At 40.1% G+C, this 24,595-nt stretch overlaps 1 protein-coding gene across 2 annotated transcripts in view; it reads left to right on the plus strand.

Annotated features, from left to right (window-relative positions):
* MYH9 (myosin heavy chain 9) overlaps window positions 1-24,595 on the plus strand; it is an 84,143-nt gene that overhangs the window by 20,925 nt on the left and 38,623 nt on the right. For both annotated transcript variants that reach the window (XM_070947350.1, XM_070947351.1), the window contains exons 2-8: window positions 1,569-1,921; window positions 5,486-5,642; window positions 12,173-12,200; window positions 12,665-12,758; window positions 22,868-22,960; window positions 23,455-23,518; window positions 24,351-24,449. In XM_070947350.1, the coding sequence (XP_070803451.1) occupies window positions 1,589-1,921; window positions 5,486-5,642; window positions 12,173-12,200; window positions 12,665-12,758; window positions 22,868-22,960; window positions 23,455-23,518; window positions 24,351-24,449 (868 nt within the window). In that variant the 5' untranslated portion in view covers window positions 1,569-1,588. The remainder of the gene's footprint in view (window positions 1-1,568; window positions 1,922-5,485; window positions 5,643-12,172; window positions 12,201-12,664; window positions 12,759-22,867; window positions 22,961-23,454; window positions 23,519-24,350; window positions 24,450-24,595) is intronic.

A 24,595-nucleotide genomic window follows, 5' to 3' on the forward strand; every position in this document is an offset into this window, starting at 1 on the left:
AAACTTTCCCTATCGTCACTTTACTCTCAACCCTTTTACTCTTCCTTCAAATATTTAGTAATTTTTCAGACTTATAGATTATAGTTGCTTCTTTGCTATGTTTTGTATGGTTTCACTTATGCATAAATGATGTATTTTAAATAGACTTTATTCTCTGGCGCGCTGCTTGGAAGAATCCAAGAGCGTGGGTAATATCCCTCAGCTTGCCTGAATACTGAGTGGATGTCACTTTAAAAAGGTCTGTTGACTCCTCCCCCGGGGACTGGCTGAGGCTCAGTTCCTTTCACTCAGTGCAGCCTGAACGAGTGTTTTTTGGAACCTCTTTATCCATCTGTTATTATACTTTTATGTAATCTGCCAAGAGTTGTTTTGATAACAGTAACATTGAAAGATGTTTAATAAATAAATAACAGCAGGCTACCTTCAGAATTATTAGATTCTTCCCCTTTGTGTTTCAGAGATAGATAATGTTTTTTTAATTTTTGAATTTTATTTGATAATTTATATGTTCTACCCTTTGCCCCCTTTACATTCTAAGTTTAAGTCTTTCATACATAAAATGGGCCCATAGTTATTATCATGACCTGTCTCTAGGATAGAATTACCAAGTCTGTCATCTGGAATTTTTAAATAAACGTATTAGAAAGTCTTTTTGATAGTATATTCAAACTTACTTCAGCTTGTAATAAGTGATTGTAACCCCTAATTTATTCTTGTATAAATTGCATCTGTAATCTGATTTTCAATAAGAAGACACAATCTCTCATTTCATAGCTAATAAATGTTTCCATATTTAAGTTGCAAGCTTAGTCACTAAAATAAGTGGGGTTTTGTTAGATTAAACCCAGAGGTCTTCAAACTTGACAGTTTTAAGACTTGTGGACTTCAACTTCCAGAATTCTGGCTGGAGAATTCTGAGAGTTGAAGTCCACAAGCCTTGAAGCTGCCAAGTTTGAAGACCTCTGGATTAAGCTGTATCTAGGGTCAAAACGTATCATAAAAGAAATATATTTGTCTTATTATAGGATCAAGCAAGTCTTGCTTTAGTTTAGTCACATTATTTAGAATATGATTGGTTGTATTACTGGTATGTACTGGTACTAATACATACCAGTATGTATGTATTTACTGGTATGTTATTAAACATTGGGGCTGTTAACTTAGTCTTCCCAATTTTTGACTTCCATAAGCTTCTTGAAAAATCACATTGTTTTTATACAGAACACTTTTTCCCGTTTATAGCTCATAGGAGCTATAAGGAGACAGTATATGGCTGTTTTCACCTTTTGGCCAGTAGGTTTGGATTACATGAATGCTTTGATCAGATTACTACATTAGAACCCTAAGTATTTATGGATACTGTTTTCTTACATTAAGTGATCTTGCCTCTATTATTTAAACAAAAATGATTATGGATCCTATTTCCTTACATTAAATGATTTTGTGTTTGTTATGTAAGATGAGATGTCCAAACATATAAATATTAGGAATTCAACAGCTATAGAACATGCGTGTGAAAGGATTGCATAATATAATCTTTTGCATAATTATATTAATTATTTTAACAGGTCCCTTACCTTAAACAACCATGGCTCAGAGAGATGTTGACAAATACCTATATGTGGATAGAAATGTCATCAACAATCCGCTTGCTCAAGCTGATTGGGCTGCCAAGAAACTGGTATGGGTACCATCAGAGAAGAATGGATTTGAGCCTGCTAGCTTGAAGGAGGAAGCTGGAGATGAAGCTATTGTGGAGCTTGCTGAGAATGGGAAGAAAGTGAGAGTCAACAAAGATGACATCCAAAAGATGAACCCACCCAAGTTCTCTAAAGTGGAAGACATGGCTGAACTGACCTGCTTGAATGAGGCCTCAGTGTTACATAATCTAAAAGAGCGATACTACTCAGGGCTAATCTATGTAAGTAATATTTTTTCTCTGAGAGATTATTTTAATTTTTTATCAGTGTTAAAATGGGATGGCACACTTATTTATGATTGATGTTTTGAAAAGCATTTTGTGACTGAAGCATTTTGGAAAATGTTTTAGAAATTATTACATTTGATCCTAAAATGAATTTTATCTTGTAGGCATTTCCTGTATTTAAAACCTTGGTGGTAGTGATTGTTTATATCAAGGTAGAAAAATATTCTTTTTACATAATCAAATTCGGCTGCACAGAAAGCTTTGTGGATATATGTCTTCTCTGAAATCTACTTTGATCTAATGAACTTATTTAATGCAGAACAAAGAATTTCAGAACAATTCAGCTATTCTAGTTTTTCTTAATTTCAGGCCTCCAGCAGAGTTTGCTTAGAACAGATTTTGAGTAGGTGACTTGGCATTTGCTCATAAGTCAAATGGTAATAGTCCTCATGAGATTGCTGCTATGGAAACAAGAATATATAATTGCTTATGTGAGAATTGGCATGAATATAATGCTAAAAATATATTTCTTCTTCCATCATCTCATGGATTAGAATCCAAATCATAAGGCTGGAAGGAACCTTGGAGGTCTTATAGTCCAACCCCCATCCTAGATCCTTATGCTATTTTGGACAAATGTTACTTGAAAACCTACAGTGATAGAACATCCACAACACTGGGAACCAAGCTGTTCTATTGATTAGGCATTCTTATTGTCAGAAAATTCCTCTCATTTCCAGATTAATTCCTCCTCATTAATGAAGAATGAATTTGAATAATAGTTTGGGTGTGGTGTTGAAAAGCAATTTTCTAGATATTATTCCCTAGCCTTAGACTGGAGAAAATGATAATGACCTATGACCGTTTTTCACACTTAAGACCGTTGCAGCATCCCCATGGTCACATGATTTGCATTAAAATGCTTGATAACTGACTCACATTTATCATGGTTACAGTGTCCTGGGGTCATGTGATGATCTTTTACAACTTTCTGACAAGCAAAGTCAACGGGGAAGCCAGCTTCACTTAACAACCATGTGACTTACAGCTGCAGTGATTCACTTAACGAACGTGGCAAGAAAAGTTGTAAAATGGGGCAAAACTCACTTAACAAATTTCTCCCTTAGCAACATCAATTTTGGGCTCGTTGTGATCGTAAGTTGAGGACTACCTGTATTTTTTTTTTTTTTTTTTTTTTTTTTTTGGTGCATGGTGCTCTGACCTAGGCTTCCTGATACAATAAAAGCACACAATGAGCCCCAAAAACCCTCTTATTTCAACGGCTGTGAATTCTGCTCATTCAGAACCTGTTCATTCTCAGTCTGTTCATTCACAGATGAGTCCCAAATAGTTGTAGAGTCTGACAGAAGTCTGCCACAGTTCTTCTGATATGCTGATAAACACCCACTTTTATCTCCCTTGACACGCTGCCAAGACCTAATTGGCAATTAACTTTGCAAGCCCACATGGAACACAGATTCAACACGGAGCTGCAGTCCTGAAACCGACCAGCACCCAAGAACAGTTGTTTCTTGCAAAGGCCCACATGCCTTTGCTCCTCCTTTATGTCTTATGGGAGGGGCCAATCATCTCCAAGCCCTACTCCTCTGAGTCGACCCTTTGGTTTTAACTGTTCTTGCCTTCTGGCAGCTCTGCGCATGCATGCACTGGGAACAGACTCACCCTGTTCCTCTGCCTCGCTGATGTCTGACTCTGGAGGCTCTGGAGACCGCACATAACTCCCAGATGGCCCTGGCCCATCTCTGCCTCTGATGCAGAGCCCTCGTCCAAGCCTTCCCCAGACTCCAGGATTGGCCCATGTTCCTCCCCAGCCTCTTCACTTTTTGACTCTGCTGCCAGATCCGCAGGCCGCCAGCAGACCACAACACATGGATCATGGAAGAATACCTGACTTGCTGGTCAGTTGTTTGGCAGCTAGTGAAGCAAAATAATTGCTAGAGCAGGTGGTGATGGTGGTGATACCTGGAGGTGTTAGAGGAGTTTGGCAACCTTTTTTGGGGCATCAGTCTTGAATTTATTTCAGGCTACTTGGCGGGCTGCAACCATCATAAATATGAACCAATTGCCAAGCATCTGAATTTTGATCATGTGACCATGGGGTTGCTGCAAGGGTCATAAATGTGAAAAATGGTCATAAGTCACTTTTTTCAGTGCCGTTGTCACTAAATGAACTGTTACATATCAAGGACTAGCTGTAGTTGGCTGGTTTTTTATTGACTTTAACATGGATCATCTGGCTATGGTTAAGCTAGATAATGTACACTTAAATCAATAAAGTTTGCTCTGAATCTTGCTGTTATATCTTGTTCTAGCACAATACAGTGACAATCCTGATCACCAAATCTTCATGTAAAACATGCATTAAATATTTCACATTCTTATCAGTAGTATTCTAACAACTTTAATTTAAATCTGCTAATACCCAGTAAATAGTAAGATTATTTGAAATAAATGTGTGGTCATGTAGGGCACATTGTAGAGACCATATATTCTGGGTAGGCATTCTGAGTGCATGTGAAATTGCATTCAACTTCTAATAACTTCTGGTTATTACCTGTAAAGCCCTTCATAATACAGATCCGGTTATCTAATACTTTGGTTCTTAATATGTGCCATATTTTGCAGGGGCATCCAAACTGAACTTCCAGACGTATGATCAATGTCTAATAACCCTCACTTCTAATTTTTAGATGAATAAATATTTTGTCTTCATATGATACAGTTATAGATGTATAAACAGTGCAAATTATAAATTATCTTTTTTTTCCCAGATAAAAGCAACTGAGGAGGGATGTGTGTCATGGAAGTAAATAGGCTCAAATAAGAGCCATGAACAAAAAAAGGTTGAGCACTCTTGATTCAAAGCAGAGGCAGGGAAAAATGGCCCCTTTATGACTTGTGGACTTCAATTCCCAGAATTCCTCAGCCAGCCATGACAGCTGAGGAATTCTGGGAGTTGAAGTCCACAAATCATAAAAGGGCCATCGTTCCCGCGCTTGTTCTAAAGATTTATTTATTTATTTATTTATTTATTTATTTATTTATTTATTTATTTATTTATTTATTTATAATTAAATTTATATACCGCCCTACTCCCGAAGGACTCAGGGCGGTGAACAGCCAGAAAGTAAAATATACATAATACAAACGTTAAGATCATCTCTCTTCTGTGAGTTTTGTCCAGCTTGTACAATCAGGCAGAGTCAGCATGCTCCAGGCCTCATCCATCAGGCAGCGCCACCTAATGGAACTAAGAAATGTGCATTCTCGGGAAACACTGTCTCCACTAAAATAAGTGTGGTTCCAGGTTTTAAAAAAAAGCCTTGAAAAACTGGGTCTTTCTGCAAGACTTAGGTTACAGGGGGTGGCAGGTCCTGTGTGTTTGTTTCCCAGTGTTTCTTTTCTTCCAGGGTTTGGATTTTACAATTTTATTTTATGATTGTATTTATTGTATAATGCCCAGAGTTTTAGAGTTGGGCAGTCTTAGAAGTGTGCAAATAAATTATTAAATAAATCTTCATGCAATTCATTTTGTAGACCTACTCAGGCCTGTTCTGTGTTGTCATAAATCCCTACAAGAATTTGCCAATCTACTCAGAAGAGATTGTGGAAATGTACAAAGGCAAAAAAAGGCATGAGATGCCCCCACATATCTATGCTATCACAGATACAGCCTACAGAAGTATGATGCAAGGTAATGTACCTTAAAATAAAAAAAATATTTGTGCACATGAACCATTTTTATGCTCAGTTAACTAAATAATTTGCTCAGAGACTTGGGCCTGTAAAACGTCAACAAATGCGTGGAAACAGCATGTTGTAGCTTCTGCTATAAACTTTAGTTCTTTATTTTAATCAACCTTCTGGTCCCTGGAAAGCAGCATTCTTCTTTTCCTTTGAATTTACTTAAACCATGGAGAAATTTCACGCAGTGGCCACTGGTATGGGAGGAATCTGTGTTGAAATGCCAGCAACTCTGCAAGAACTCAGGGCATTGAGGATTAGCTTTTGTGCTCTAGATTCCATTCAGAGCCTGACAAGCAGGAAAACTTTCATGGTTTTCAGCATGCTTCTATTTTTTATTTTATTTTTAAAAAGACAAGCAAATGACTGACACACTGTCAGCAAAAGATGCTCTTATTTCCCTCAGTTAATGGAGCAGAAAAAATTGACTGTTAAATGGTCAGCACTTTGGAAGAAAACGTTCTATCAGAGAATAAAGTTTTGCATGTTAAATACATAGATTAAATTCAGCATTTGGTTTAGGGCTTCTTAATTGGCAGGCACTGTAGCAGAATCTGAGACCCCTTGGTTTATTTGTCTATTTGGTTTACTTGGCGCCTATCTCACCTCAGTTAAAATCGAAGTTACACTCAGCGTTTTCTAAAGTCAGCATCTCTTTCCATAATCTGGGTGATTCTGCAAAGAAGAAACTTTCTGCCTCAGAGCCAAACTGTAACTGGTAGGGGTGGGGCATAAAATTTTGTGCAAGCAAGATTGCAGTGTCCCAATTCTGATTTTGCTGAACTGTTGGTATTACCACAAGTTGCAGCAATAGCCTTTGTCTAAGGACTTTTTTTTAAAAACAAATTCATTTTATAACTGTCAAAATCCATGACTTTTGTGTTTCTTCACTGATATTTCTTTTATAAAATAATGTCAATTTCTATATAGTTAGACTGAGTGTATTATGACAATATAACTATAATTTCAAAAGAAAATTAAAATCACAACAGCTCTTCTGCTTTAAGTTTATGTAGTTTATACATCTGTTTTCTGAAAGTATTACACTGAAGGTACTTTAGCTATTACTCGGTGCATCTTGGTCATCTAAAACAAGCTTTTTCAAATGGAAAGTGTGAAACCTTAACAACCTATGAGAAATTGATGGGGTTTTGTGAGAGACTTAAGAGCAAACAGAAAAAAAAATTCACTCAAATGTAGCCAATTTTCTAATTTTTTTAAAGAGGTTCTGTAGTCTGATTTTTTTAAAAAAGAGACTCTGATCTATACACGTCTGCCAACTGTATTTGTACTGACAGTGACTGCCCTACTCCTACCCCCAAACCAATAACTGGATGGATTTATTTGTTCTTTCTAGGATTTTACAAGGGAGAATAGGAAAATTGCATAGATCCAAGGGGTGTCTGATATTTATTATTCTGCCTTGGGGAATTTACAGTGGGATTCTGTCCATCCAATTTTTTTACTTTACATCTAGAATAGTTCTTTTTTAAGGAAAAAATCTTGAAGAGTCTTAGCACATTGCATGTGCCAGACAGTGAGACATACAATAAGAAAAAAAAACTTTTACAGTTTTAAATCTATTTTGTCTGAGTGCTGATCAAGACTAAACTATAGATGGCCTTTCAACGCGCATGAAATGCATTTTAGTTGTCATAGGTCTTCATGATTAACAGCTGTGTTCTTTGTCTAATGAAACCACAAAATATAACAGAGCTGTGACACATTCAAAGAGGAATGATAGTGGCTTTTAAATAATTTATTTCATGCGAGTACAGCTTTAGAACAATTAATGGGAAACTGAATGAGCTGCTGTGTTAAAAATGATTTAGCTTGGCCTTTTTCCAAATTATCTGTTCATAGTTAGCATAGTATGCTTCAGTTTAGTGACATCCAGAAATACTGAGATTATACTCTGTAAAATTTCCATCTGTTTGGAAGTTTCATGTATTATTAATGAGGACTGACAAGAACAAACACTGACCTTCTATTACTCGGTGCTTGCCTGAATTATGCTTATAGCTTAATACTAATTTTGAAATGGTATGCATTAGCTGGGTAAACCTTTGCAAGCCCCACTATAAATTATACAACTTGTTAGCCGTAGCAGCGTTCTCAAGTATAGACAAATCAGCTAAAGTAGTCCTTGAAGCATTATCCTTCACATCTCCTTGATCTCTGCTTATTTTACCAGCCCCATCAAAATCACCCCATATAAGAAATATCAGAGAAGTGACAATTGCTTTGCTATTTCATTTCTCTTTTTCAAAATTGTTAAAAAAAAAAGGAAATACTCCAGAAAGTTTTTGTCTTCCTCTGTTTTGATCCTATGATGTTCCACCCTTTCAGTGCCGACAGGAATTCCACATGACAAACATAGACAATTTTGTAGATGTTCGTCTGTGTATGCCTGCATGAGGGTTCAGTAGTAAGAATATCAGTGTTGATGAATCGGCCATAAGCAAAGAATAAAAACTTTTGCCTTGTTTGTTGTTCCACTTCCTCTTGGCTGGAGAGATGATGTCACCATTCTCTGAATGCTATATTCTCCTTTTATGGAGCTAAACAGAGTCAACTCAAGAGTTGCTCATGCAGAGGAAGTGGGTGATAAGGATGTTTGTTAATTGGCTTGTGAAGCACCCAACTACATATTGCTTTCATTCCCCACCTCCACTCTTCTTTTATGGTTTAAATAAGCTCTTTCAACTGCAAACGTTTACAATGTGAGAGTAACTCAATCACATTCATTTAAAATGATAGCAATGAAACTGTTGGGTCTTTATGATGCATGACTTTTACAGCACTTATATATTCAACTGTTCGGACTCCACCAGTAAAAGTGCAATTAAGGTTGCGTGATGCAGTAATTTGTACAGTTGTTCCTTAATTATCTATTTAATAAGATGAGCTTTGGCAAGTGAGCCTACAAGTCTCTCTATAGCCTAGAATAAGATGACTTGTGTACTTTGAAAACCTGTATTACTCCTTGAATTTCTGTAAGCCGGAAAGTACGCATGTTACTTAATGCTGCAAAGGGAATTAGTAGCCTTACAGTTATTGGGTATTAACTTGTGTGCTGAAATATGAAATTTCTTTTACAGCCAGAGTAATGTGTCCTTTCTTTCAAGAAGCAGTCACAAGGGAGCAGCATTCCTCCCTAGTAAAGCTGTTGTACATTCAATTCAGTTACATTCTGTAAATATTCTTATTGTGATGATTTGGATGTATGTTTTTCTCTTCCTTCTCCACAAAAATACAGCAATCTCCCTCACCCACTCAAACACACACACACACACACACACACACACACACACACACACACACACACAATCCAAACTGAAAATTTTTTGCAGTGTCCTGGTCTTATTCCAAATGCAGAGAAGGAGCAGAGTCTGTTGCATTATCAGTTAGCCAAACTATTTGGGTGTCTTTGATGCTGGTATGAACAGAATAGTGTCTGGATTTAGAAACGAATGTATATTCTGGAATGTTCAGTAACTGGCTAAGATCATTATATGCCAGCTGTGTGAGAATGCATTTCTATTGTGGGGGGGGGGGGTGCAGGAAAAAGCATCTCTTAATACTGAACAACAGGAAATAAGAGACTGCACCACAGTTGTCAATTGTCAGTATGCAAAAGAATCCCAGCTATCCTAATGATGTATGCTCTACAAGGGCTGAGTAAATTCTTTTTCCTGGATTCCAAAAAGGATGTTTCCTTTTATGGTAGTGTCTGCATTCAGCCATGTGATCTGCCCATACATGCAGGTACATTCTTTAGAGTGTATGGAGCAAGCAACTAATAAAAGTTGAAGATCAGAGGGGAGGGTATGAGGTGAAGAATGAATTGCTGGAAGAAACAGCCCATACTTGGAAGTCATGTGGATTTTTCTGACTGGCCTCTAAGTAGCCTTGTGGCATGAAAAAATGAAAATTGTAATCCTCCCCAATCAATAGCTAATTAATCAGCTGGTGAGCCATTGTTTCTTCCTTGTGCTGAAATAAAAAAAGTTTTGTCCATGTAGTATATCATCTCCTACAATTGTATGTATGGGGGCTGTTACAATTTTCAGTAGACATTGCTGAAGATATTGGTGTACAATGAAACTATAAATATAAAATTACTGTGCAGCTTCGTTTTACCTCTACTATAGAAGCAGGATTTAACTGTAATGTTGAAAAAACATATTTAAACTCCTGCAGCTTGAAAAAAAATAACTCAGAATAGTTTCCTAGTAATTTTTCTGGAACGGCTTGTAAAATATAGATTCAGCCAGGGTGGATAAAAATCAATGATTTTTAAAAAAAAAAAAAAAAAATCAGTTTTTTTTAATTTAAATCGGATTTTTTTTATTTAAATCAGATTTTTTTTTATTTTTATTGAATTTATTATAATAAAAAACTTTTGGGGTAAAAGTCTATCGTAAGATAGTTTTCTATTTAAGATACATAAATAATTTAGTTTATTCAGCATGAAATGGAGCTTAGTTATGTAGCATGAGGCTGTATATTCTGCAACACTGGGACTATTGGTGAGTCAACAGTGGGTCAAAGGAGTAGCAGAGATGACAGTTGTTCTTTAAAAATTATGATTTAAATCGAGTTGATTTAAATCAAGGCTTTTTACTACTTTTTTTTAATTATTATTTATTTATATGCCGCCCTTCTCCGGAGACTCAGGGCGGCTTACAATGTGCTAAGCAATAGCCTTCATACTTTTGTATATTTATACAAAGTCAGCTTATTGCCCCCACAACTGGGTCCTCAATTTACCTACCTTAGAAAGGATGGAAGGCTGAGTCAACCTTGAGCCTGGCGAGATTCGAACCTGCAGTAATTGCAGGCAGCTGGTCTTAATAACAGGGTGCTTTAGACCACTGTACTACCAAGGCTCCTTAGTGATTTAAATCATGATTTAAATTGTGATTTAAATCAACTCGATTTAAATCAAATCCACCCTGGATTCAGCTAGGTTTCTGTGCTACTAAATACAGATGAATTATTCGTAGGTGGTCTGATTTTCCATTTAACTGTCCAGTCATAGAAAATCCTTCTGCTTAATATATAGAAGAATAAGTATGATCTGTATAGAATAATTTTGTATAGAATGAATAAGATCTATATATGATAGAGAAATTCTACATAAAGAGTTCTGTAGTTATCATCTATAGAATCTATATCTTATCGTGTATGTGATCATAGAGATCCTGCTTCAACTTGAACTCTTGAGAACTCTTAGGTTTGATATTCAAAATATCAAACAAGCTGAGTACATACTTTAGGGTTAATTTGCACATGCAAATATGTTGAGATGCCAAATTACAAATTATGAAACTTTATCTTTTAGCAATGACTAAATAATATTTTGCTGGATTTTAGCAAATGGGTAAACATGTTTGAACTTGGAAAATGATCAGGAATGAGCCTGGTTAATATTTTTATCAGTCACCTGGCTGACTTTGGCTGATCTCAGAAAAGCTAAGCAAGGTTAAGGCTGATTAATGTTTGAGTGAAAGGTGATCAGGAAACAATATGCTAAAGTTAGAGGTAAACACACACCTGCACACGTATAAAGAAAGCAGCTCTATGTTGCTGTGAAGTAAGATTGCATGGACGAGTCAAGCTTGATTTGATGTCTTTACTTTTTATTTTGCTATAAAAAAGTTCAGCCAGATTATCTAAGAGCTCTGGATTGAAACTTGGCTTTGTAATCGGTACAGATAGTCCTCAACTTACGGCTGGTCGCTTAGCGACCATTTGAAGTTACAATGGACAACCCAGAAAGGTACTTACGACTCAGTTCCAAAGTTCTGACCGCTGCCCCGTTTCCCTTGGTTAGATGACTGCATTTCGGGCACTTGGCAGCTGACCCGATTTATGGATCTTTTCAGCATCCTGTATCATGGAACTGCAATTTACGTTTTTGCTGAAAATCAGTGTTTACTTCTGGTTTTCTACAAAAGTGTCCCATAGTGAACAATGAGTTCACTTAGCATGGCATTTGCTTAATGATCACTGCAAAAAAGGTTATAAAATCAGGTCTGGTTACATGATTACAACCATCACAATTTATGACTGTAATGGGCAGTCTCCATTACAGTCATAATTCAAGGACTATCTGTATTGCATGATGCCATATGAAGTTTAGTTGTGAGAGAGATGCAAAAACAAAAAAGGGATAGAGGCCCCCCCCCTCCCCTCAGTACCAGGAATTCTACAGAGAATGCAAGGTGGCAAAAAAGTTATACTTTTAAATGAATTTTACATGAATATTATAACATCATACGATTCTATAATCCATTCAGTTTTTAACTCATAGCCTTTCTGTTTCACCTTTAAATTTCACCAGGAAAAAACATAAAAACTTAGCTGTAGACTTTGCGGGTAGATGCATGAACATTGTCAAGTTGTGTGTGTGGAGAGATAACAGCAAAAGAAGAGATTTTGTTTCAGTCACCTCTTTCCTTTCTTTAATTTCAGATCGAGAGGACCAATCCATTCTCTGCACGTAAGTATTTAAGTGATTGGTTGTTTAAAATGGAGAAAAATGATTAAAGCATAGTTGGCCAGCAGAAGCATTTACCAAAAAAGCCATAATGTCTTTGCTTTAACTAATATTTCAAAAAGTATGTATGCATGGAGTCATATATCTGTTTATGTTCAATGGAAATAAAGACAGATAAAGTTCGGGAGAAGGTGTTTAAGGCTTTTTATTGGTCAAAGCATTAATTTCTTTAAAAATGGTTTGGGAAGCTAGAAACCAAAATTTTGTTGGTGATGTTCATATTAGCAAAATATTTAAGAAGTTTTCTCCAAAAGCCTTAGTTGAAAGTTGTTATCCATCATAGATACCAGGTTGGGAAAACTAGAGTCCTATTTTTAAAAACTAGACCTGTTGGATTTGAGTGTGAGCTTTCATGTATGCAATATGTCTTAACTAGGGTTTTCTCTCTCTTTCTCTCTCTCTTCCAGAGGTGAATCAGGTGCTGGTAAGACTGAAAATACTAAAAAGGTCATTCAGTATTTGGCTCATGTTGCTTCATCACACAAGAGCAAAAAAGATCAAGTAAGTTCTGTTATTCAGTTAAGATATTGCTCACCTACTTGAATTGAAAACATAATTTGACTTCTTTACCTGAGATACTTTTACACAACTTGATCCTTTATTACCAATTGGAGTGTTCACTGATTCTTTGTGATGTTCCTTATCTGAATTTGCAACCTATGTAAATTATTCCAAGCCTGAAAGAATTAGAAAGAATATTTATCTATAGATTGAGCAATAGAAGCTTTGTCTTCATTTTGCTATCATTGTACAGTTAGTGAACTACTTCATGTAGAAGTCACCAGTTACAATTATGGGTTTTTTATTTGTCTTTCAGTAAAGATATTTCATTGCTAGACTCTTTATTTTTATGAATAGTCATATAAATTCTGTGACAATGTGTATCTTTTGTGCCAATAAGAGTCTGTGAAATATTGTCTCACTTACTGTTTCCCCTTCTCTTGGCGGATTATGTCAGAATTCATCCCTTGGTACTTCGTAGGTGAGCTGCACGTTTGACTGCACGATCTGCACCAAGAATGTGTGTGTGTTGCTCCATTGTGTGATTTATAGCAGCTTTTCACTTCCACCTGTATCACACTTTTTGCTGCTAGAACTATTTTATTCACAATTCACATTGGCTTTTTTTAGGTGAGCTGAATGAAAGGCTGTAGGTTGTTTTTTTTTTTTTACAATAAATACACGATTGCTTATTATCTAAACTTAGTAATCACATTTGATCTGCCTTATACAATTTCTTACGTGCACTAAGTAAGGCATTCTAAGCAGCAATATAGATGTCCTTCTAAAATAGTACAGGGTATCTGGTATCAGTGGTGATTTGGCCAACAGTATGGACCCAATTTTTTCCAGGATTTCCAGCCCCACCCGGTATACTAGCTGTGGGTGCAAGATGCTGAAAAATATTGAAAAGAAACTGCTCCTGCATAGACTGGATGTTCCAATTCCAAGCCTCTTTCTCAGAATTAATCTTGCAAACCATTATAATTTTCTAGTACACTTGATATTTCCATTCTGTAAAATCTTGATTTTGATATTAAATACACTGGCATGATGCGTGTCTATAGACTAGTTCTATGAGTATCTCTGCATGGAGTGCGTGTGCATATGCACATTCTAATGAGTGGCTTTTGGAAGAAAAAAAAGGTAGATTTCTCGTGACTGTTTTTTCTCCTCACTGCCAGCAAATATACTTAAAATATTTTTTGAACATTCTATGTTTCTAAGTTTCAGAGATCATAATTTTTGTTAAAGATTGTTAGCTAAGATATCTGCCCTAGTGGAAGAGAAAAATCAGTATTTTCATCTTCAACAGATTGTGTCGATTTAATGATTTAATCCAAAAATTGCCTCATGGCACCTGAACTTTTCAATATCTTTCAACTGGTTTGAATTATGAGTAGGCTGGTGAAGCTTTTGAAAGCTTTTTCCAGGTCAGAAGTTAACAATTTGAGATCTCCCAAGAGTGATACTGTTCATGGATTGTTTCCTAGAGGAAATAGTTGAAACTGCTTTGTGGAAAAATTAAGAAGATTTCTGCTTGTAAGATCTTCTGAAATTATTGAAGGCAGAGAGATCGGCATAAGCTTAAGAATATGGTCTAACAGAGTAGGAAGTTGGACTAGAAGTATAGCAGTGTTCCCAAGTCTAGATTTTATTGGCATTAAGGTAATATTTTGTTGTGCAAAACTAGATTCACTGCATAATTCAGATTGCAATTAAAAGAAAAAGTACTGCACTTCCTGAATATACAAAAATAGAATACAACTATCCTATGTATTTCACATCTCTCATAAAAATTTAGGAAAACATTCACAAGTAAATGCAAACAAATATTGAATATTAAATATGAACAGTAAGTAAAGTTGAATAGATTATGTTACAAAATGTGCTAAAAGTATTAATAACTCTATATAGTTGAAAAGGCTATACTGATGCAGAAACTAAACCATTTCTAAGACATGAATAACCATGAAAAATTGAAACTGACTCTATAAAGATCGTTTCTGAATATTATATCAGTCCTATGGTAGTCCATGAAGAAAAATCTGGGAAGATGAAGGTCTTTTCTCCCCCTACTAAGAAGGGAAAATCAATCCCATAATAGCTTGGGATAGATCTCACTCTGTGGTACTAGGTTTTCATGAAAGAATTAATCTGATTTCTTTCTTCGCAAATAGGAAAATCTATGAACAGGCTCTTATTCTTACGATATGAGTGGATATTTCTTAAAATAGTGCTACTGTGTCCATAGTATACTGTCATCCTCTTCATTCATTATTTATTATCTTAGGTAAGAAAAGGAACCAAAGCAGAGTAACTAAGAGGTGAATGAGAGATATAGCACAAAAATAACCTGTCTCAAAACATGGAGAACAACTTGCAATTTTCTCCCCCACCTCCACCCTAACTCCAAAAGCTCAACAAGACAGCACATTTAGTATGACTGTGCAACACTTTGGATTTGAAAACAAAAAGTACTTGGGGGTGCATAGAGGTACCATGAAACATGTTCTGCCTTGATTTTCCTGAAATTAAATTGCAACTGTGAGGCAGAGTTGCATGGCTTCAAGAAAAGACATAGATATGGTACTTTAAGAATTTTCAAGCAGATGCTACAGGATGCTCCCAAACATTTTTTTTTGTCTTGCTGCACAGTCCTAATATATGTATAGGAAGATATGGACTGTCTTTAGATTCCCATTTGCTGATTACTCAAGGAAGTAGTAATGCCTTAAAAAGACCCTTCTTTCCTGTTTTCCTTTATGCTGTGGACTTGTCCTGGATTAATTCACATCTCTTGGCCATTATTTTCTTAAAGTGGAAAAAGAACTACAAAATAATAGCTACAAAATAATAACTACATGAAATACTCAAGGCATCCGATGGAAACTGTTGTTTCTTTTAGCCAAATGCTGCATTCCTGTAATGGATCTGCTCTTTGTTGTAAACATAGATTTTAAGATGTTAAGAAGAATGGAAGTGGTAATGTTTCATTTTGTGATATTGCTCATCACCATAGCAACAGATTGCAATCAGAAGCAAGAGTTGGGATTCAATTGCTGGATCAAAGAAGACAATGAATAGGGGAAGGACAACCTTTGGGTGTATGAGCGGGAAAGGCAAAACAGACGAAAATCAACATTGCTGACAAAATAAACATTTTGAAGTCCATCTGAGACTTTATGACTTTGCTTTCTTTAGCCCACTTGATATCATGCTCTTTGATGGATAGCAGCAATGTGTCCCTAAATTTTATCAATTCCCATGGCTGAATAATATCCTGCATTCACTGTTGTTGCCACTGCCTTCTCCCAATAAAATTTTTAGGGCTTATTAATATCACCTGAATTGCTTGAATAGAGTGATTTTACTGCAGTAATGGTACAACAAGTATTAATGCAACAGGAACATTAATGTTTCACCATTAATATTCTTGTTGCATTTTGAGAATGAATGTTAGAATGTGAGAGCGATAACATTAGTCAAACATAAGTCTGATGTTATAAATTGCCTCGGGTTTTGAAAGAGAGGAAGGTTCTGAATAAGTAGAAGTTTAAATTGGCATTGTAGCATTTGCAAAATAAATAATCTGCAACCATCTACTACTACATTTGTGAGTTCACTTTCTTTTACTGTATACCACCAGAGTTGCACGTCTGGGTGATTAATGTGTCAGTTATAAAATGCTACTACAAGATCATGTTACAATATTATTTTAAAAATCTTAAATAATTGGAATTTAGGATTGAATCAAAATGAAACATTTAGGCATTGTATAAAAAAGGATTCCTTAATTTCTGCAGACTTCTGGAATAGATAAAAATGAAGAAAAGAATACAAACTTAAAATAATAATAATAATAATAATAATTTTATTTCTATACCGCCCTTCTCCCGAAGGACTCAGGGCGGTGTACAGCCTATTTAAAAACACAAAAAACACGACAACAATTAAAATTTAAAATCATTAAATAATTAGGCTCCAATTAAAATCCCAGAAATTTAAAATACCCCAATTTAAAACATTATGTTAATAGCCCTGCCTGGCGGAACAACAGGGTCTTCAGAGCGCAGCGAAACACCCGGAGGTCGGAAATCTTTCGTATTTCGGGGGGCAATTCATTCCACAGGGCTGGAGCTCCCACAGAGAAGGCCCTCCCCCTGGGTGTCGCCAGCCGACATAACTTGGCTGATGGCACCCGGAGGAGACCCTCTCTGTGGGAGCGAACTGGTCGGTGGGAGGCTATTGGTGGCAGAAGTCGGTCTCGAAGGTACCCGGGTCCTATGCCACGGAGCGCTTTAAAGGTGGTAACCAACACCTTGAATCGCACCCGGAAGACCACTGGGAGCCAGTGCAGCTCGCGCAGGAGGGGTGTCACATGGGCACAACGGGTTGCACCCATAACCACCCGCGCGGCCGCATTCTGGACCAGTTGGAGCCTCCGAGTGCTCTTCAAGGGGAGCCCCATGTAGAGAGCATTACAATAGTCCAACCGGGAGGTGACAAGGGCGTGAGTGACCGTGCGCAAGGCGTCCCGATCCAGAAAGGGCTGCAACTGGCGAATCAGGCGAACCTGATAAAAGGCCCCCCTGGCCACGGCCGTCATATGCTCTTCTAAAGACAGCCGTGCATCCAGGAGGACACCCAGATTGCGAGCCCTCTCTGTGGGGGGCAAAGATTCACCCCCAATAGTCAGCGATGGCACCTGCTGACCATATCGGGGCGCCGGAAGCCACAGCCACTCGGTCTTGGAGGGGTTGAGTCTGAGCCTGTTCCTCCCCATCCAGGCCCGCACGGCCTCCAGGCAGCGGGACATCACATCAAGGGCATCGTTGGGGTGGTCTGGGGTGGAGATGTACAGCTGAGTATCGTCAGCGTACAGATGACACTTCACCCCGAAACCACGGATGATCTCACCCAGCGGCTTCACATAAATGTTGAACAGGAGAGGCGAGAGGACCGACCCTTGTGGCACTCCCCATGCGAGATGCCTCGAGGTCGACCTCTGTCCCCCTGCCAACACAAACTGCGAGCGGTCGGAGAGGAAGGAGGAGAACCACCGCAAAACGGTGCCCCCTATTCCTAACCCCCTCAACCGCTGCAGCATGATACCATGGTCGATGGTATCAAAAGCCGCCGAGAGGTCTAATAGGACTAGGACAGAGGAGCAGCCCCTGTCCCGAGCCCTCCAGAGATCATCCACCAACGCGACCAATGCCGTTTCAGTGCTGTACCCCTGCCTGAAGCCCGACTGGTACGGGTCTAGATAGATAGCTTCATCCAGGTGCCGGGGAAGTTGTCGTGCCACCACGCTCTCAACAACCTTCGCCACAAAACGAAGGTTGGAGACTGGACGATAGTTGGCTAATTCAGCCGGGTCCAGGGAAGGCTTCTTGAGGAGGGGCCTCACTACCGCCTCTTTCAAGGCGGCAGGAAAGGCACCCTCACTCAGAGAAGCACTTATAATCCCCTGGAGCCAGCCTCGTGTAACCTCCCGGGAGGCCAGCACCAACCAGGAGGGACACGGGTCCAATAAACACGTGGCGGCACTAATCTTACCCAGAACCCTGTCCACATCCTCGGGAGTCACAGGATCAAACTCCTCCCAGATAACATTCTCAAGACCTGCCCTCGTCTCCTCCCGTGGACTCATCCAGTCGGAGTCCAAGCCATCCCGAATCCGAGCGACTTTATCGTGCAGGAATTGCACAAAATCCTCAGCACGACCCTGCAAGGGATCTTCCCGCACTCCCCCCCGGAGGAGGGAGTGGGTCACCCTGAACAAGGCGGCTGGGCGGTTCTCTGCAGATGCGATAAGAGCGGAAAAGTGGTTAGACTTTGCCGCTTTTATCGCCACTAGGTAGGTCTTGATATAAGACCTCACCTGTGTCCGGTCGGAATCGGATTGGCTAGTCCTCCAAATGCTCTCTAGGCGTCTTTTCCGACGCTTCATCTCTCTCAGCTCCTCAGAAAACCAAGGAGCCAGTTGAGATCGGCATCGGGTCAGAGGCCGCAAAGGCACGACGCGGTCCAAAGCTCCAGCGGCCGCCCTTTCCCAGGCGGCCACCAGCTCTTCAGTCGAGTCGTGTGCTAGGGTCTCAGGACACGGCCCAAGCTCCGTCAGGAACCTTTCGGGTTCCATCAGGCGCCTGGGACGGAACCATCTAGTTGGCTCCGTCTCCCTGCGGCGGGGGGCGGCGGTAGGAAAGTCTAGTTGGAGGAGCGAATGATCTGTCCATGACAAGGGTTTAATATCTAGGTCCCCTCTACCAAGATCATTCAACCACTGACCAGAGACAAAAATCAGGTCCAGAGTGTGTCCCCCTATGTGAGTGGGGCCTTGAACTAACTGGGTCAGGTCCATGGCCGTCATGGAAGCCATGAACTCCCGAGCCACCTCTGACGCCTCACCCGCGGATGGAAGGTTGAAATCCCCCATGACAATAAGTCTGGGGGTATCAACCGCCACCCCGGCAATGACGTCGAGTAGCTCGGGCAGGGTCGCTGCCACGTGGCAGGGAGCCAGGTACGTAGTCAGCAAGCCCATCTGCACCCCACGGCCCCACTTTACACAGAGGGACTCACATCCGGCTATCTGAGGAACAGTGGTCTCCCTCGGACAAAGACTTTCCCTAATAATCACCGCCACTCCCCCACCCCTCCCCTGGGCCCTTGGCTGATGAAATGCACGGAAACCTGGCGGGCACATCTCAACGAGGGGGACCCCCCCCCTCCTGGCCCAACCAGGTCTCCGTGATACCTGCCAGGTCCGCACCCCCCTCCGAAATAAGGTCACAAATGAGGGGGGCTTTATTAACCACCGACCTGGCATTACACAACATCAGCCGCGGACCCAGGGCCTGAGACTCTACACAACCCAGGACACGAGTCACGCATCGGGGGCCGGAGTGCGCAATCGCTCGTAAACAGCGTATGCGCACCCCCGACACTTGATATGGCCCCCTGCGTCCGTCATACCTGCCCCTCCCACTCATTATTTCAATTTCACAGCCCTTCCTGTCATCCCCCTGCTTCCCGGTTGAATTTCCTTTCGCGACCCTCCTGCTGCAACTAATCGACCCATCATCCCGCTCGGTTGCTATCTGGACCCCCCCAGGTCCGCTTTTACAACCCCCCCCCCTCCCTCCCGGGTCCCCTTAAAATTTTTTTAAAAAATTTTCCTAAAAAACCCCTCAACCCCCTCTTCGCTACATGCCATCTCTCGGGGTTCCAAAGCCCGTCATCAAGATAGGCCCTCGATAATGTGGAGGGCCAGGCCTGCGAGAGGGGGGAGTCTCGCAGCGCAAGAAGGTCGGCTTTTTGGAGCATCAACCGAACCAAGATGGGAAAAAGGCCAGTCCGGGGGTCTATCATAGTCCAAAGGGGTGACTGAACATACAGATCACAAAAATGTCCATTTGTAGAGCTGGACTCCACTGTCCTCTCACGACAGGGAGAAGGTCCAATGTTCTTTTTCTCCAACAGAGGCTAATAGCCAACCATCCTCTCACGATGGCCGGTCCCGTTACAAGGGTTAACGGGAACAATGTTCTATCCTCCCCGTTGGGATACAAAAATCCCTCAGTTCTTTCAAATGGTGTTCAGTCTCTCCTACCAGCGAGGGCATGAGTGGAACATAGTGGGGGGGGGGGGCCAGGATGTCCAGAGCATAGTAGTTCGTAAGCCCCACCCCCCATGAAAAAGGGGGGGGGGAAGGCAGGGGGAAGGAGGGGGGGGGGAAACAATATCCCCAGAGGAGGGTAACATCTCCTCCTCTGCCGATCTGTAAGTCCAGGCCCCCTCACTTCGGCTTCTCCTCTCCACTCTCAGCAAGCCACCACTGCAGCATTCTGTGGCAGACGTCGCACCGGAGCCAGTGTCACCCCCCACCCCAGCACCATAACAGATGCATGGGGGGGGGAACCAGCGCCGCCAACTGGCCTCCACCGCCAGCACCGCCTTGGTTCTGCTGCTTTGAGTGGGGGGGGGAGGGGGAGGAGGGGGGGGCATCGCCCCACGGCAGTTCATACCACCGCCGGAGCCACCGTCCCCCTCCAGCCCCTCTTCTCCGATGGAAAAAATGATGGAAAAAACAAGGACCGCAGCTAGATGACTCTTTGCGGCCACGCCAAGCTGCTCCCACCATCGCTGCTACCGCCATTCCCGCTGCTGCTGCTGCCGCCGCCATCACCGCCGATGCTTTCTCGGCGCCCTCAGCTGTTCTTCGGCGCCCTCAGTTGTTTACGGCGCCCTCACCGCCGCCACAACCTCGCGGGGCTCCAGGCAGTCCCACAGCGCCCAGGAAGGTCTCACAGCGTCGCCGCCGCCGCCGCCGCCGCCGCTACCAACCCTGCGGCGCTCCGCGGCGTCCTCGGCGTCCCAAGCACCCTTCAGGGCCTCTCCCAAACCGCTAGCCCCTCGCTCCAACCATGATGTCACAAGGGGAGCAAAAATCCTCCCCAGGTTGGGCAGGGGCTCTCCTCACTGGGGCTCGGGGTCGCAAGAGGATTTAGCGCCCCTACACCCCTCGAAAAGGCCAAATAGCCCCCATCATCAGATCGGGAGCTCACCCAGCACCGCCATCTTCGAGCATGCGCGTAAGTGGGAAACATTTATTTTGTAAAATTAATCATTCCCTACTCCTTGCTCAAATGGCCTTATCTTTGAAAATACCTCACTCACCCTTAAATATGGCTCTTTGTCCCTCATTGATTCCTATACTTAGAGCTATCATATATGAGCTTGAAATACCCAGCTGTCCATAAGATAGCAACAAAGAGTTAAAAGTTATTTCATTGCTGCTATTTAGAGCTGTCTGGATATGATATTCCTGTTTTACCACATAAGAAAAAGGATTTCCTGGATATTCTGGATCGCAGTACTAAAGCTTTGGCACGCCTGTTTTTTGACAGCAATTTGGTTTTTCTATTTTTGTTCTGAGAAAACTGTTTTGAGGTTTTTCAGTGACCTGATACTGAATTGTAGTTAAGTTTATAAAAGTGAGTTTTTGTTCAGAATGTTTATATGTTAGCTTTATATCTGGCTCTTGGAATAAACCATGGCCCCTAAAACCATAGACACATAGGTCAAAAATAGACCTATTTTAAAGCCTGATTCTAAAGTATGAGTCTTCAGTTTGCTAGATCAGTAAATAAAGTAGGAATTTTTATAATAGGTGCTACTACAAAATTGTCACCAAACTGGATGCTGCCATAGGGAATCAAATTGCAAAATGTTCAGTTTATTAAAAAAATTGTTAAAAGATAAACAGTTACCACAAAAACACATGATCCAGAAATAGCTCACTTCTTCCAACCAATACATTTTTCTTATGCAGGATTCCTCAAAAGCATTAGTGATACACAAGACCCCTAATTCCAGTCATTTGATTTCTTTTTCTCAATGTACAGTCTTTCCTTGATATACCCATATAATCTTCCAAGTTGTCTAGTAGCAGCTTTTACTCCTGTTTTGTTTGGTTAAAAAAGCCAGTAGTTGGACAATAATAGAATTCTGTTCACCAGGCACTCTAGTCAGGGGTGGGTTCTACTTACCTTTACTACCGGTTCACAACGGGATCGCGTGTGCACCTTCTGCGCATGCGCAGATCGCTTCTGATGACATGAGGGTCAGTGGGCGGAGCCTCCCAACAGTTTTACTACCGGTTCTATAGAACCGGTCAGAACCGGGGACAACCCATCGCTGACTCTAGTCTATGGGAGGACTTAGAGACACACTATGGACATTAAAGAATATTTAGACATCTTGAAGGCTAATATCCAAAGCACCAACAAGGCAAAACCTCAATAAATCTTTAAACTTACAATTAACCTGTGTATAATAAACCAACCCCCTCCCCCGATTCAATAATATAATTTAATTTGTCTTAACTGTGTCTTAATCTTAATAAAATTTAATTAAAATTTAATCTTGATAAAATTATTGGTGATTATGAAGTATTAATCTTGGTAATAGATGAATAACTCTTCACATTTATAGCTTCTGAAGATCAATATAGGTTGAAGTCAAGAGATAATGACATACTTGGCTAGTAGCTCCTGGAAAGTAACCAATTGAGAGATTTATATTTGATTTTCTTATTTTAGGGAGAGCTAGAGAGGCAGCTGCTTCAGGCCAACCCTATATTGGAGGCTTTTGGAAATGCCAAAACTGTTAAAAATGACAACTCTTCAAGATTTGTAAGTTTGTTTGTTTTTTTTGCTTCATTGCATCATTGTTGAATAATGCCCTCTGTTAAGGAAAAGATTGATTGCCTCAAATATATAATAGATTATAAAGGGAATGTCTATAAATTGGGTGAGGATTAAGCTTCCTTTTAAAATAAGATAGGCTTCACTTTAGAAACATTTTGAAGATAGAAATATATGCATCTATATACTAGAAAGTAACAATAAAAAGCAGAGTTATTACTGTACATTTCTTCCTATTGCCACGAGGAGTATTTTAGGCTGATTAAAATGGTATAAAGCAGATACGATCTTTGTCCTTGCTATTCTGTAACTAACTCCAGGAACTACTTACTGCCAATAAGGGAAACTCTCTGATCAGGTTCCTTTGAGGCTATCCTGTGGAATGGGTTGTTGATTTGTGGGAATTTAGAAGAATGATATGATACTGTCTTGCATTGTTTCAGTGGCAGTTGCTTAACTCCTATGCCTTTTTTTCCTTTAAGGGAAAGTTCATTAGAATCAACTTCGATGTAAATGGATACATTGTTGGAGCCAACATTGAGACTTGTATCCTTTTCACCAGTAACACTGATACAGACATAATGAAATTGTATAATGGCTTACAAAAATAAAAATAAAAATGTAGCTAGACAGCATTTTGAGATTTTACTTGGAAGAGGCAGATTGTCTTAAAGAGTGGGAATTTCTGCTTTGTGGAAAATCATAATCACTTAAGATGGAAGTATTGGAAAATTTCTAATTTTAGCCCTGTGCTTTCTGTAAATGAAAACATTTTTCTTTTGAATTCTAGATATTTCTCTCCCCCCCCACCCCCTGCAGTTCACGATTGTCTATTTGTGAAAATTATACTTAAGACTATTGTGGGTGAGATTACAAAGACTCATGCCTGGAGAAAATCCCAAATATGGCAAATATGTTTGATAACTTTTTTTAAATTAAAGCTTTGGGGCATATCTTAAAAAAAATAATCTGTCAAAGTTATACAAACATTGAAAAATCTTTTGAGTATCTTTTAAAAAATAACATGGTGATTGAAAATGAAGATAATTCTAACTCTAGTGTTTATGCCGAAGTGCTGTGATAAGTACCAGTCTGGCCCATCTGTCTCAAGGACTCTGGCTTACAATCTTTCCTCAAAGCTTTTACATTCTCTCCCTGCCCCGTCCCCCCGCCCCTGACTGTAGTATGCCGCTTTCCTGCTGGTTTATCCGTTGTATCTTTTTATAGTAGTCCATCCCAGTGTAGAAGCTCAGTTTTTGAATGTTGGAGTTTTTTTAAAGCGGCATGTCCATTGATACTTTACTTGACAAGTGCTTCAGTTATGAGATTATCTATGTGTAACATTTAGGATTTCCTACATTCCTTAACATTCCTAAAGATCTGTTAGAGAAATCAAGAGCAATACGACAGGCTAAAGAAGAAAGGACATTCCATATTTTCTACTACCTGCTGACTGGAGCAGGAGAGCACTTGAAGAGTGAGTATTTGGACTATAATCATTTTGCTGTTTGACCGAGGCATTCTGATTTATCAAATGTGTCCTCACCCCTTTCATCTTGCTGACTTTCTGTTCCATAGTTTCCCTATTTATAGTACCTGCACCATTTTGTAAATATTGGATAT

The sequence above is a fragment of the Pituophis catenifer genome, unplaced genomic scaffold (assembly GCF_029215685.1).
Source record: "Pituophis catenifer annectens isolate HBS135680 unplaced genomic scaffold, rPitCat1.0.hap2 SCAF_7, whole genome shotgun sequence".
Lineage (NCBI taxonomy): Eukaryota > Metazoa > Chordata > Lepidosauria > Squamata > Colubridae > Pituophis > Pituophis catenifer.